Here is a 12,959-nt window from a genome sequence, read left to right on the forward strand (position 1 = left end):
ATCTTATCTTATCTTATCTTATTGTTTTATGACTTTCTGGAGGCCATGTGGAGTCCTTTTTTCCTGCATGGTTCAGCTCCATAAATTATGGTTCGCTGTTGCTTTAAGGTAATGTGCCCAAAACTGTACGCCCAAAAATATTTAATTATTTGCTAATTTCTTTGAATTAGGTTTACTACTTGTATTTTGTGACAAAAAAATATTACAAACATTTTTTAACAACTGGCATCATAAGGCGTACCATAGAGGGTTAATTACAGTCAAAATAAAAATACATGTTTACATAATGGTTGTAGTATTTTCAACTCAGTACTCCACTATGTCTGTTTAAATTTTGGAAGCCTAACCAGGGACGGGGGTTGCAAATTAGCCTTGGCTAGAAACCTGTATGCATAGCATCTACCTTATATTTCTTAGGATGCAATGTTTCGTGCATTTGTCCCTGTCAAATTAATATGTAAATAAACATGCTGTGCATTTGTGGCAGTGCAGAGATGGTTGTGCGTTAATAACTCAAATAAATCAGGTACTCTGGGTGTACTGTAGATAATATATTCTATGTTTCAAGTTCCAAGCTTTCATCTCTTTCATCTCTGTGCAGTGAAATGCTTTGATCTAGTTTCATATGGTGAAATGCAACCAAGTGTGTTTATTCAAGTACTGGACTAAAGAACAAATCTGTGGTACTTATACTTTCCTTGAGTATTTTCTTTTTATGCCACTTTATACTTTTATTTCACAACATTTCAGAGGGAAGTATTGTACTTTTTCCTTCACTGCATATATTGATTGACTTAGTTACTAGTTACTTTACAAATGAAGTAAAATAACAACAACAACAACAACAACAACAACAACAACAATATAAGTTTGTAAATTATGTTTTGTTATAAATTAGTCTGACAGTATATAAAAGTACAGGTGTAAACCATTATTATTATATTATCATCATTGTTATTATTATCAACAATTAAGATTTTTTTCTAATAATTGGGGTTTTGGAGTGTTTTTTTGTTTTGTTTTCTTTCCTTTTTTTGTTTAGGGTTTACTACATTGGGTACTTTTACTTTTAATACTTAGGGTGCATTTTCCTCTGTCTGTTTCCTCTGTTAGTTTAGGTGCTATTTTTGGCTTTCTGTTGTTGTATTGCTGTCTATATATCCCATTTCTGCTTTGGTTACTTTGTGAACTCTGTTTTTGAGGATGTTATATGAATAAAGTCATTATCATTATTATTATTATTATTTCCCATTGCAAGTAGGCCAGAGCCATATACACGGCTCATAAAAGTAGCCTACACCTTTCTGTTTTCTTCTTCAACATCACAGACGACAAACAAGGCAGGTGAAAATGTTAGAGAGGTTACATCTTTTTTTATTTCACTTACTTTTTTAGTCTCTCTCTCTCTCTCTCAAACTCTGTGCCAACTAAATTTTTAACAATGTTGGAGTGCTGCTTGAACTGAGACAGACGGTATTTTCTGGCAGCCTGTCATTGTGTAGCACCAACAAAGGAGCTAAAATTAGCTCGTCCACGGGGGTGTTGTATTACCATCACTGCTGATCAGAGCTGGAGCCAATAAATACCTGTGACATTTGACCTGGGAGTGCCCATAGTAACCTTTACATTAAATACAAAAGCCAGATGTTAGTCAGTGTTAGTGAGGGTTTTTTGCCCATTGGGAAAGGGGCTTAAGAGTACTGGTTGTTTTTACTGGGTCTCTGTACAACTGTAGTGGAACTGCCACCTTCCCATTAAGCACATCACCGTGTTTGATGGGAACTTGGAAGAAAACAGGGGCCCAAGAGGAATTTTGCCTCCGGGCCCCCAAACAGGTTTATCTGGCCATCTACAGTAGAAAACACATACAACTCTGCTCATTTTACACTGTAGAAATACAACATTGCTAAAAACAACATTTAATTTGCTAGGGGCTAATGGCAGAAATTTCCCAATCTTTTTATGGTAATTTTCACAATTAATAATGATAATGTTGATATATTATTTGATATTATTGATGTGTTATTTTGTTTCGGTTTAGTCTTACATTTAATTACACATTATTACCCATAATTATCAGTTGTGTTATGTATAAAAGTAATAAATATTTTTGCTCTAGTACTTTTCACAGAATATCTGTACTTTACTTGAGTTTTTAATGTTTCTGTCAACTTTTACTCTACACTACATTTTCTGAGTAAAATGTATACCTCCACTCCACTACATATCCCCAGGAAGTTTAGATACTTACTACAAAAATGGAAGGAAGGTAAGAGGGGACTTGTTCTTTAAAGTCTTTACATTGTAAAAAAAAAAAAGTAATATTTAAAAAAATAATCATATTACATTAATATTTAAAATATGCCCCCCCCCCCCCCCCCCCCCCCCCCCCCCCACACACACACACACTCTAATTCACAATAAAAATTGAGTGATTCAAGTGGGGATTTTGTACTTTTAGTAAGTATCAGAGTATATAAAACAGCATCTAAATGGAGTTGTTTATCAAAAAAGTGCCAGTGGAGGATCCCCTGCACCACCCCCCAACAGAGGTCCTATCAAAAGCCCTAATGTCCTAAAAATCCTATAAATGTCTGAAATTCCTATAAATGTCCTGTAATCTTAGAAATGTCCTAAAATCCTACAAAGCATCCTAAAATCCTCGAAATGTCCAAAATTCCTAGAAATGTCCAAAATTAGAGATGTCCTAAAATCACAGAAATCTCTTTTTAATTCTGGACACATCCCAAAGTCCTAGAAATGTCCTAAAATCTTGGAAACATGCATGGGGCTGCTGCTGCTGTTGAATAGCCCTGCTTTAAGACTTATACTCAGGTAGGCCCAATATTCTAATCGGTGAATTTAACTTCTACAAAGGTAATTTTCTGATAAGAAAACTGTTTCATCTCTTTCATCTCTGTGCAGTGAAATGCTTTGATCTAGTTTCATATGGTGAAATGCAACCAAGTGTGTTTATTCAAGTACTGGACTAAAGAACAAATCTGTGGTACTTATACTTTCCTTGAGTATTTTCTTTTTATGCCACTTTATACTTTTATTTCATAACATTTCAGAGGGAAGTATTGTACTTTTTCCCTCACTGCATATATTGATTGACTTAGTTACTAGTTACTTTACAAATGAAGTAAAATAACAACAACAACAACAACAACAACAACAACAACAACAACAACAACAACAATATAAGTTTGTAAATTATGTTTTGTTATAAATTAGTCCAACAGTATATAAAAGTACAGGTGTATACCATTATTATTATATTATCATCATTGTTGTATCAACCATTAAGATTTCTTTCTAATAATTGGGGTTTTGGGGTGTTTTTTTGTTTTCTTTTCTTTCCTTTTTTTGTTTAGGGTTTACTACATTGACTACTACACCACTGATAATATAGCCTGCACCTAGGGGAATATATAAATATATATTTCAAGCAGAGCTCAGTGTTTTCTTCTCTCCTGCAGGCCTGTGGCTCAGAGGCTGTTGAGGAACAAAACAGAATCATGTGACATGCGCACTCGGCCCTGTTGTTGAGTTTGTTATGACAAGTCGAGGCCTCGGACTAAATTAGGAGCGAAGCCCCAGTCTCTGTCCGGGCAAATCCGCGATGGAGGGCATGGACCTGGACCTGGACCTGGACCAGGAGCTCATGCAGAAATTCAGCTGCATGGGCACAACAGACAAAGACATCCTTATATCGGAATTTCAGAGGCTGCTCGGGTTTCAGTTAAACCCCGCCGGATGCGCCTTCTTTCTGGACATGACCAACTGGTGAGCTCGAGGACCCGTCCGGCCTGCTGTGCCGTTAGATAACAGTTACTGTACATTAGCTAGCGGTTCTCGTTGTTCAGAATATATTTTATCGGTTAAAAAAGGGAAAGAAACCACGGAGGTGTTATCCTTAATTGTGACAGGGATAGCGTTTACGTTAGGTATGTAAAACGTGGGTACAATGACAGCTAACGACGTTGTAGTAACGTAACTAGCGTTAGCTGAGTCACCGTGTCTCCGACTTTTGATTGCCTGTCAGGGACACAGCGTAAGGTAGCTTAGCCATTGCTGTAATAAAATGCCTATGAAGATGAATAAACCGTAGTTGACATGAAATCGCATCGAAGCGGGAGTGTTATATGAATGAAAATACATTAACATCGTGTTTGTTAATGTTTTTTTGTGATTCTTAAGGCTGCTGACCGGAGTTGTCGGCTGGTCACCACTTTCATGCAAAGCTAACGTTACGTGGCGAGTCATTTAATTGACGTGTTAAGTAAAAGTTTATTATTAGTTTATGTAAACTGCCTATTGTTTTAGTACTGTACTGTATTAGACACCCGTCACTTTTACGTTATCGTCAGCCAAGTTAAAACATTGACGTTATGTCTGTCACTGCTTCATGGCTTCAGTTAATTACGTAACCTTCCGACCGTGTCAGAGCTCACTGTGGTTGTGCAAGCCTGGTGACTATTTACCTCACTGTGCCAGTACAAAATGTATTAATATATATTTTTACATGCACTGAGAATACTTCTCCAACATTGCATATTTGACGGGGTGTATGGCTTTAAATTACGTCTTCCGGTGACATATTTAGAAAATGAAACCGTGAAGGAATGTGTCAGGAACATAAAGGTCATATTGAAGGCTTCCCCCTTAAATTAATCTTTCTGCGCATATGCAGGATTAAGCCAATGCAGGTCCGTGGCAGATAACAGAATCCACGGGCAGTGTAGGCTGTAGTAGTAACACGTGATGCCGTGTAATAGCTGCTCTGCAACGGGCTTTCTAAAAATAAAAACTGCTGGTTTATGGATGACCAGCGTGTCACGGGAAGCACCCATTCGCAGTCTCTCAGAGTCTGCAGATATCTCAGTTGTTTGCCACATTATATGCATAAGAAGCAGCCACAAAAATGCAACAAAGTGGTGTTATTACCAGTTAATCACTGAAGTACAAACAAGCCTCTCTTTTGTAGAATAAATGTGTTTTTGTGAGGGATACAGGTTTACACCACAGGGTTTTAGTAGCAAGATACTTCTATAATTGGACTAACAAGTGCTTATTATGCTTATTATTACTAAGGTTCACAAAATTCACAGTTTGGTTCAATATGGTATAGCGGTGTCAAGTTATGATATGTTTTTCATACAGCAAAAAAGTAGAAATCCCAGAGAAATTTGTGAGTTTTTTTATGAAATGATTTTATTCATGTATTTATTTAAACTAACATAAGCTTTTTCAAAATCTTTTTATTTATTTTTTACTTTGTACTACGATGGAGCTTTGACTGTTTGTTCTCTTAGCAGCATATTGATCAAAAACAGCTTCTTATTAAAAGTAAAATTTAATATTGTAGTTCTTAACAAATACAAACAAAAGAAGCAATTCTGTTTCTAAAATAAGAGAGAAATTTCCTTCTTTTTTTAAAAAAAAAAAATCAGTGTATTAAAATTTGTTCCTGTAGTTTTCATATTCATTTTATGAATATTTTGTTTGCATTGCACAATTACAACCTTCTAAGACTTATGGGATATGTTTATGGCTGACACAACTGATGCTGTTTGTCTCCTGTCTGTAAATTGTATGTGTGTGTGTCTCCTTTGGCTTGAGGAAGTTGTAGCTGACTTTTTTTTTACACTGTTTCTTACATTTATAGACCAAATTAATTCATTAAAAATGTATCAGCAGGTCAATAATAATGAAAATAACCAGGTTGCGACTCTAGATATGATGATATTTAAACGTCCAGTATGTAGGATTTAGAACCATCTATTGGCAGAAATGGTGTATACATAACTGTTTTCATTAGTTTAAAATTGCTTGATATTAAGAGACGTTGTATTAGTCATGAATAAATGAGCTGTTTATATCTACATACAGAGCGTGTCCTCTTCCATGAAGTCTGCCATTATGTTTTTACGGTATCACAGAACAGTAAAATCAAACACTGGCTCTAGATAGGACCATTCATTTTTTCCCATCTGCCACCAAAGTTCTCCTACATGCTTGCCACATTTCTGTAACCTCACTGCTAAGTGCCACTAAATCCTACACACTAGTCCTTAAATGCTCTAAAATCTGATTTCTTTTTTGATGAAAATGTTAGCATGTTGGTGGTACAAAGGCCAGCTAGGAAAGGGGACAGTACTTAAGCCCCATATTTGGTCTATGTTTATTTATAGCTGCGCAAACAGCTGGTGAATCGTCACAAAATATAACAAATATAAATCTGTATAGATCACCTGGATTTCTGTCTTCTGTTGTCCCAGGAATTTACAAGCAGCCATCGGAGCCTACTATGACTTTGAGAGTCCCAACATCAGTGCACCATGCATGTCCTTCGTGAAGGATGTGACGATCGGTGAGGGCGAATCAGTTCCTCCGGACACACCTTTCACAAAGACCTGGAGAGTACAGAACACAGGTAAGTCTGCTGGAATAATTAAATAGATCACAAAGCTTTCAACACATCTTGTAATAACTAAACTAATAACACTTACATGTTATGCGGAGTTCAGCGTATTTTCTGTGTGTCTTCCAGGTGCAGAGTCATGGCCTCCTGGGGTTTGTCTGAAGTACGTCGGAGGAGATCAGTTTGGTCATGTAAACATGGTGATGGTGCGGTCTTTAGACCCTCAGGAAATGGCTGATGTTAGCGTGCAGATGCAGAGCCCTGCGTCTCCTGGCATGTACCAGGGCCAGTGGAGAATGTGCACAGCCACCGGACTTTACTATGGAGGTGAGGACAGCAAACGTCACACTGCAAACAAAACAGGAATTGTTGCTTTTCAATACATATCAGTGGTGTAGTGGAGGGTATACACAGATATACGAGGCATATCCAGACCTTATTCTGGCTGGTTACAATCTACCCACCTATAAGCCAAAAAGGCACTAGAGTATATAGGAAAGTATACACACTAATGCCTTGATAACCTACCCATCTCCCTAGTAGTACACCCCCCTCATCAGCTAATAATAATAATAAAAGTATAATAAATTTTATTTAATATGTGTCTTTCAAAACACCCAAAGCAGACAAGAAAAAGAAATCATGCCAGTAAGTTAAAAACATACAGAACAAGACACATACCAACAGTAAAACCTTAAGCAAGCTCATTACACCACTGATACATATGCTGATACTTATACTCAAGAATAGACAGAAAATAGCAACTGTTTCGATAATTAATCTATTTAGTCATTTTTTCAGCAAAAATTCAAAACATTTGCAACTTCTCAAATATGAGGATTTGCTTTTTTTTTGCATCATTGTAAACAATATTTTTTGGGATTTTGGACTTATGGACAGACAGAGTGAGCTATTGAAGGTGTCACGTTGCGCTTTTATTACATTATTACAGAGTACAAGAATAATCAGCAGTTTAATAATCAAATCATTTTTGAACTGAGTTGCTGATATGCAGATAAACAGCAAGGTATCGTAGTGAGCAACAGGATGCAATAGTTGTTACTTAAGATAAAGTGCTAGATGTCTGGTATGTGTCTCCTTCAGTGAAAACTATTTAAAGATTGAATAGCCATTCTGTTTCAACACACACATATTAAATTAAGAGTCATTCATTTAATTGATTTATGTCCTCCTGCAAATTCAGCATGTGTGATGGATCTCTATAGGAAGTCCTTCAAGACTTCCCTACTTACAAATTAAGCAGCCGAGGGATACTCCATTAAAATAATACTCGGGCTTAATATTTCATTTAGGTGTTCATAACGATAATTCTTAACACAATCAGTTGCCTGGTGGAGAAAAGAATAGCAGACCTGGAGCACTTTAAATCTTGGAGGATATGGTGGGTGTGTGGTCCAGATTTAATTTACACAACCTTAATGTTTCAAAAGGATAATTTGCATTTTCAGACTGGTTAATATAATCTTTTTGGTCATTTTAACCTTACACATAAGCACAAGTTGGAGCACAGAACAGTGTTAGTGGCTTTGTATATTTTGACATACTGTGTCTTTATTTTGACAGATGTCATTTGGGTGATCCTGAGTGTGGAGGTTGGAGGCCTCCTTGGCGTCACACAGCAGCTTTCCTCCTTCCAGGCAGAGTTCAACACCCAGCCGCACCGCACCCTGGAGGGAGACTACAACCCCTTCGCCTCACCAGAGAAGAGCAAGTGCCCCAACAGCAACAACAACAGCCTCCAAGATGCCAGCAGTCATCGGGTCGCAGAGGAACATTGGGAGGGAAACCCCAACCAGCTGCAGCAAGATCAGAACGGACTTTCACACAACTCTGTGGATATAGTAGCAAACAGTCTACAAAGCAATCTTTCAGTAGTCTCTTATAACCAGGTAAGACATATGAGAGGGCAGATTTAGTGCAGAGCAGTTTTCGGCAAACAAGACAAATAATCTAAAGTGCATGGTCTAAAGTGCATGCCATAAATGCATTTAGGACGTGTCCAACTCCACTTTTGCAAGTTAAATGTTGCATAATCTGGGCACAAAGTAAGGCACAAGGGGCAAACGTGTAAGTCCCATTATTCATCAGAGGTGTGTTATCAGTGTAAAATGAATTGAACCAATCAGAGGGTCATCTCCCATTCCCTTTAAAAGCCAGCTGCGCCTGCAGCTGCCACTCTGCTATTTGCATGGCGAATTCGGTAAATTAGACAAGTGAGCTGTGTTCTGCCAAGTGTAATGGAGTAAGAGCATCTTAAACTGTAAAACTAAAAAAACAGAAGTTATAAACTTGACAGATGAACATAATTAAACTTAGTTTCTGAAATAATCAATGAAGTTACACTGTCTCTTGAGTGTAAATGTGCACAACATCTCTCTCAATGGGGATTTGGACTGCAGCTTTACTCTGCTGTCTGCTATTTTGGAGAATTAATGATGCATTATTTCACTGGCCTTCAACCCATCCATGCATCCCTGTATCTAAAACAGAACGCACAAGCAATGTAAATTCACCTATGTAGGTGCATCTTGCTATCTGAATAATGCATCCTTTAAATATCAGTAAAATACTGTGCCATTATGGCTTTAGACCAGGTTTGTGTTGGTCAATGGCACACTTGCTTTCTGCTGTCTCACAGTAGCAACATGACCAACAATGCACCTGACCACACCTCATCTTAAGACCCACAGCCCCAGTGCGAGTTCATGTGCTACTTACACAACATCAGCACTGGCTGTGAAAATGACAACTGCATCATTTGGAAACTAGCAGTGACAGTTGCATTGCGATGTACATCGCTTTGTGCAGGTTGTAAGTTCAGGCCTAAGAGTCTAAAGCCACACTTGAGGTTTTTGAAGATGTAACTGGACACAGCGGTGATTCGAGCAAGATGCTAAATTGTTGATGTTTTTGTGGGCAATTTTTACAACTTCAGTTTTCCAGTTAACTAAACTAAACTAAACTAAACTAAACAAAAACAAAAACAGCAGGCTCATGGGACTTTTATTAACTTTGCAGGTGTTTGGTCACAAGTCAAACCTGCCAATGTGGCCTAAAAAACACCTAAAAATGTATAAATACAGTTGAGACCATCAGCATTAGTGCTGTCATAGATGTCTGTACATTAAGGCAATGAGTTTAAGCACCCTCATTCAGACAGTGAGGTAGAACAGGTCTGGATTAAAGCAGTGTTCCAGTGAACAGGCTTACAGTCAGGCATGAGAAGGAGGTCCGAACAAGGGAACGCATCCAGCGTGGTGAGGCCAGCAGCAGGTCAAACACAGGTGGCAGCTAAACAGGCGCAGAGGGCTGTAACAGAAAATCACAACATAACAAACTGGCAAAGGGAACAGTGAGCTGATTACATATACTGACAGACTGATGAGATAATGAGAGGCAGGTGGCAACGATTTGGAAGTCTGAGGGCATCTGGTGGACAGGTGGAGAATGGCAGATCTGGAAAATTACTCAAAAATGCACGGGGCCCTGGGGGAAGTCGAGGCAGGGACAAACTGTGCAAAATAGAAACAACCGCTGTTGTGAAAAACTGAGCTGTAATTTAGCTTTCCGAACTTATTCCACACTGCACTCTAAAGTCTTTGTCTTTAACGATTTCTCTTCTCTGCAGGGTATACAGGAGCCCTATCCTTTTGGGCACTCTTAAATCATGGGACTTGTCACAGTGAAGCAGCACTAAACCTCTAGAGTCTGTCACACCAATAAGAGAAAGAAGAGGCTTTATCAGTAGCTGGCTGAGAGTGTGGAGATTCAAAAACACTTTTATGCAAAGTCCAGCTACACTTTGACAAAACCAGAGGCCAACGCTCCCAACGTGCAGCTCAACCAACATCCCACAACCCACTGTATGCACGTGTGAATGCTAAGTTAAAAATGAGTGCTATGAGTCTTTTGAGTGATAACTTTTTTCCAGACTTTTTTTTTTTAGTTGTCAGAGTGCAAATGAAACAATGACAGGAGTGTGTATTTGTGAAACTGTGTGCATATACGTGTGTGCATTGTGCAACCTGAAAGAGAGACTTTGGAGGAAAAGCCATTTATTTTGCCAACTGATTCTCCGGTTTCTGCTCTGACTCTTGGTATATTGATGGGATTGATCCCTGTGGCTAAATCTAATAATACGGGCATCTCTGAACAGATCACTGGATGTCAGTATTAAGTTTTATCTTAATTTTTGAAGGTATGCTGTGCAGGATTGTCGGTCACTGTTTTTAAACGCACTCACCAGCTAACATAAAAGTAAGCCAACCCTAGAATTACTCTCATTTGGCATATTGCCTCGCTATATTGGCATTATTTTTTTGGCCCCGTACCTCTTGGATGTGTGCTGCTTACTGTTTGGCACCTGGTCGCTACCTTTTACAAAGCTCCAACCTCACCTGAGTGCTGTGGCAGGTACATGTGCTGTAAATGTCCCAAATACAGAAAATTAAGATGAAAAATAAAAATAAAAAATTAAGCTTTATTAAATCCGGAAAGTCCCATTGAGATTGGGATCTCATTTTTAAGAGAGACCCGACAAAGACTTAAAACAAACATTGTACAATATTAATCTTAGTAAATACATAATATATTTAAAAAACACAGGTAAAAGGGGAAGTCACCACACAAGTGTGGCTGAGAAGGATTACTTTGGTATACTTTTTTTTTTTTTTTTTAAGAAAATCCTGCAAGGTATACCTTTAATTTACACTTTAAAGAGAAGGGGAACAACCAATTTTTTCAGAAAAAAACAACAAACTGAAGCTTATTCAAGATTACTTGTGCATTATGGGCAATAATTTCTATGCTGTCATAACACCTGCAATTTTAAATGTAATGTGACTTTTGTCCACTGGAGGGAGTCAGCCATTACTCTAACAAACACTGAGAAACAGAACTATTTTTGACAGTATAGCTCCTATGATTTGTTCCAGTTTAGTCCTCATCATTGTACAGGAACATGTTTTTGTAAAGAATTTAGAGCCAACAGTTATATAATATTATTCCCTCTGAAGGTTTCTTCCCACACATGAAATACAGTCTCATTGCTGGCACTTTTGTATACACACATCTATAGAAATATAGAATATTAGCAGAATATTCATTATTAGTAATAATGCAGTATTATAGATTTCCCCGATTATTGTCTTAAGCTAAGATTTAGTCTAGTTTTACATGCTTTTATCAAAGTTAAACAAGATAACAGGATTAATGCAAGACTTTGAATTCAAGCCATATGAAGTAAAAACACAATTTCACATCATGAAAACATAAATGTTCTTTGTCAACGTGCTCTGAATTTTCATTTAGAAGCTGTTTTGGGCTTTTTGTCATATTAAGTTGAATGTATTTGATGAATGTAGAAGAGGACAAACATATTAATTCACCCAAAGATTCAAGATTGAATATTTGCATTGATCTGACAGTTTTATTAGTGTAGTTTATGTTCTTAATATTTCCATTACAATAATGCGTACATTATGCCACAGTCAAGTCTACAAATGTTCTTTCTAATCATCGATGAACTTTTTAAACACATTTGAGAATTTAGATTCGATCATTTCTCATTAACTGTACCAGTAAAGTTACACTGACTCATGCTGTCTTCTTTACTTGCACTAACTGGCTGATCTATGCACTGAGTACTGCAGCCTCCTCCACGGCGAGGCCTGTGCATACTTTTCTCCACCACCAAGTACAGTTAAGTCCTAAAGGGTTTATCGACTCTGTGATTTTATCTCGTCATCCGCAGCCAGTGTGTTGAGACCACCTTGTCAGGTAAACAGCCTTGTAACTGAGGCACTAACTGTAAGCCCCAGGGTTACTGAGCTTCAACATGACAACACCAGCCAATAACTACAGCGTGTCACGTGAATCTCTGTGAATTACCTGTGCAAATTGTTAATGTTTCTCTCCGCAGTCAGAGGTATCTGCTGTTAATTCATCATGTGTGTTTAGTTCTCAGTGTAATGTCTCTCTGAGGTTCCCACTGGCCAGATCGCAGAATGAATCAGTTGGCATTAGACTCATACAACAGCACATTTATGAGAGTGAGGAAGTGCAAACAGATGAAAGCTTTTTTTTCCCTGTATGTCTGATGAATGTTTGTATGATTAAATTATCACTGAAAACTGAAGTCTTGGTGCTCTGTTTTTTTGTTTTCCAGGACTGAAAATATCAATAGAGTCAATCTGAAGTTAAAATTTTATACACATGTGGACACCAGCTTTTCTTTTTTTTCCCCCACGCCGTCAGTGATTTTATGGTCACTGACTTGCAGCAGTTTAACCAAATGTTCTTATACTCTGCTGTGAGCATTTTAAGTATTTACTTTACTAGGGAAACTGTAATTAACAGGGGCCTGGTCAGGCTTTCATGGATTTACAGGGATTTAAAGGCAATTCAAAGTGCTTTACAGGAGCATAGAAATACATAAAACTGGCATAAAGAAAATTGTAAAATTGCATTTAAAAGGCAATAAATAGATATAGTAGGGGAGGAGGGTTCTTCC

At 37.7% G+C, this 12,959-nt stretch overlaps 1 protein-coding gene across 1 annotated transcript; it reads left to right on the forward strand.

Annotated features, from left to right (window-relative positions):
* Nucleotides 1-3,558: 3,558 nt before the first annotated feature.
* On the forward strand, nucleotides 3,559-12,584 carry LOC121946996 (protein ILRUN-like). Its single transcript, XM_042491852.1, has 5 exons — nucleotides 3,559-3,789; nucleotides 6,285-6,439; nucleotides 6,557-6,754; nucleotides 8,012-8,337; nucleotides 10,077-12,584. Exons 1-5 carry the CDS (start codon nucleotides 3,626-3,628, stop codon nucleotides 10,110-10,112), a joined length of 879 nt encoding a protein of 292 aa, XP_042347786.1. The 5' UTR covers nucleotides 3,559-3,625; the 3' UTR covers nucleotides 10,113-12,584.
* The last annotated feature ends 375 nt before the right edge of the window (nucleotides 12,585-12,959 follow it).

The sequence above is a fragment of the Plectropomus leopardus genome, chromosome 8 (genome assembly GCF_008729295.1).
Source record: "Plectropomus leopardus isolate mb chromosome 8, YSFRI_Pleo_2.0, whole genome shotgun sequence".
In the NCBI taxonomy this organism is placed as follows: Eukaryota; Metazoa; Chordata; class Actinopteri; order Perciformes; family Serranidae; genus Plectropomus; species Plectropomus leopardus.

Coding starts and splice junctions, on each gene's coding strand:
- LOC121946996 (XM_042491852.1), top strand. CDS start 3,626: ATGGAGGGCATGGACCTGGACCTGGACCTGGACCAGGAGCTCATGCAG. Junction 6,440..6,556: donor CTGGAGAGTACAGAACACAG/GTAAGTCTGCTG, acceptor TGTGTCTTCCAG/GTGCAGAGTCATGGCCTCCT. Junction 6,755..8,011: donor CACCGGACTTTACTATGGAG/GTGAGGACAGCA, acceptor TTATTTTGACAG/ATGTCATTTGGGTGATCCTG.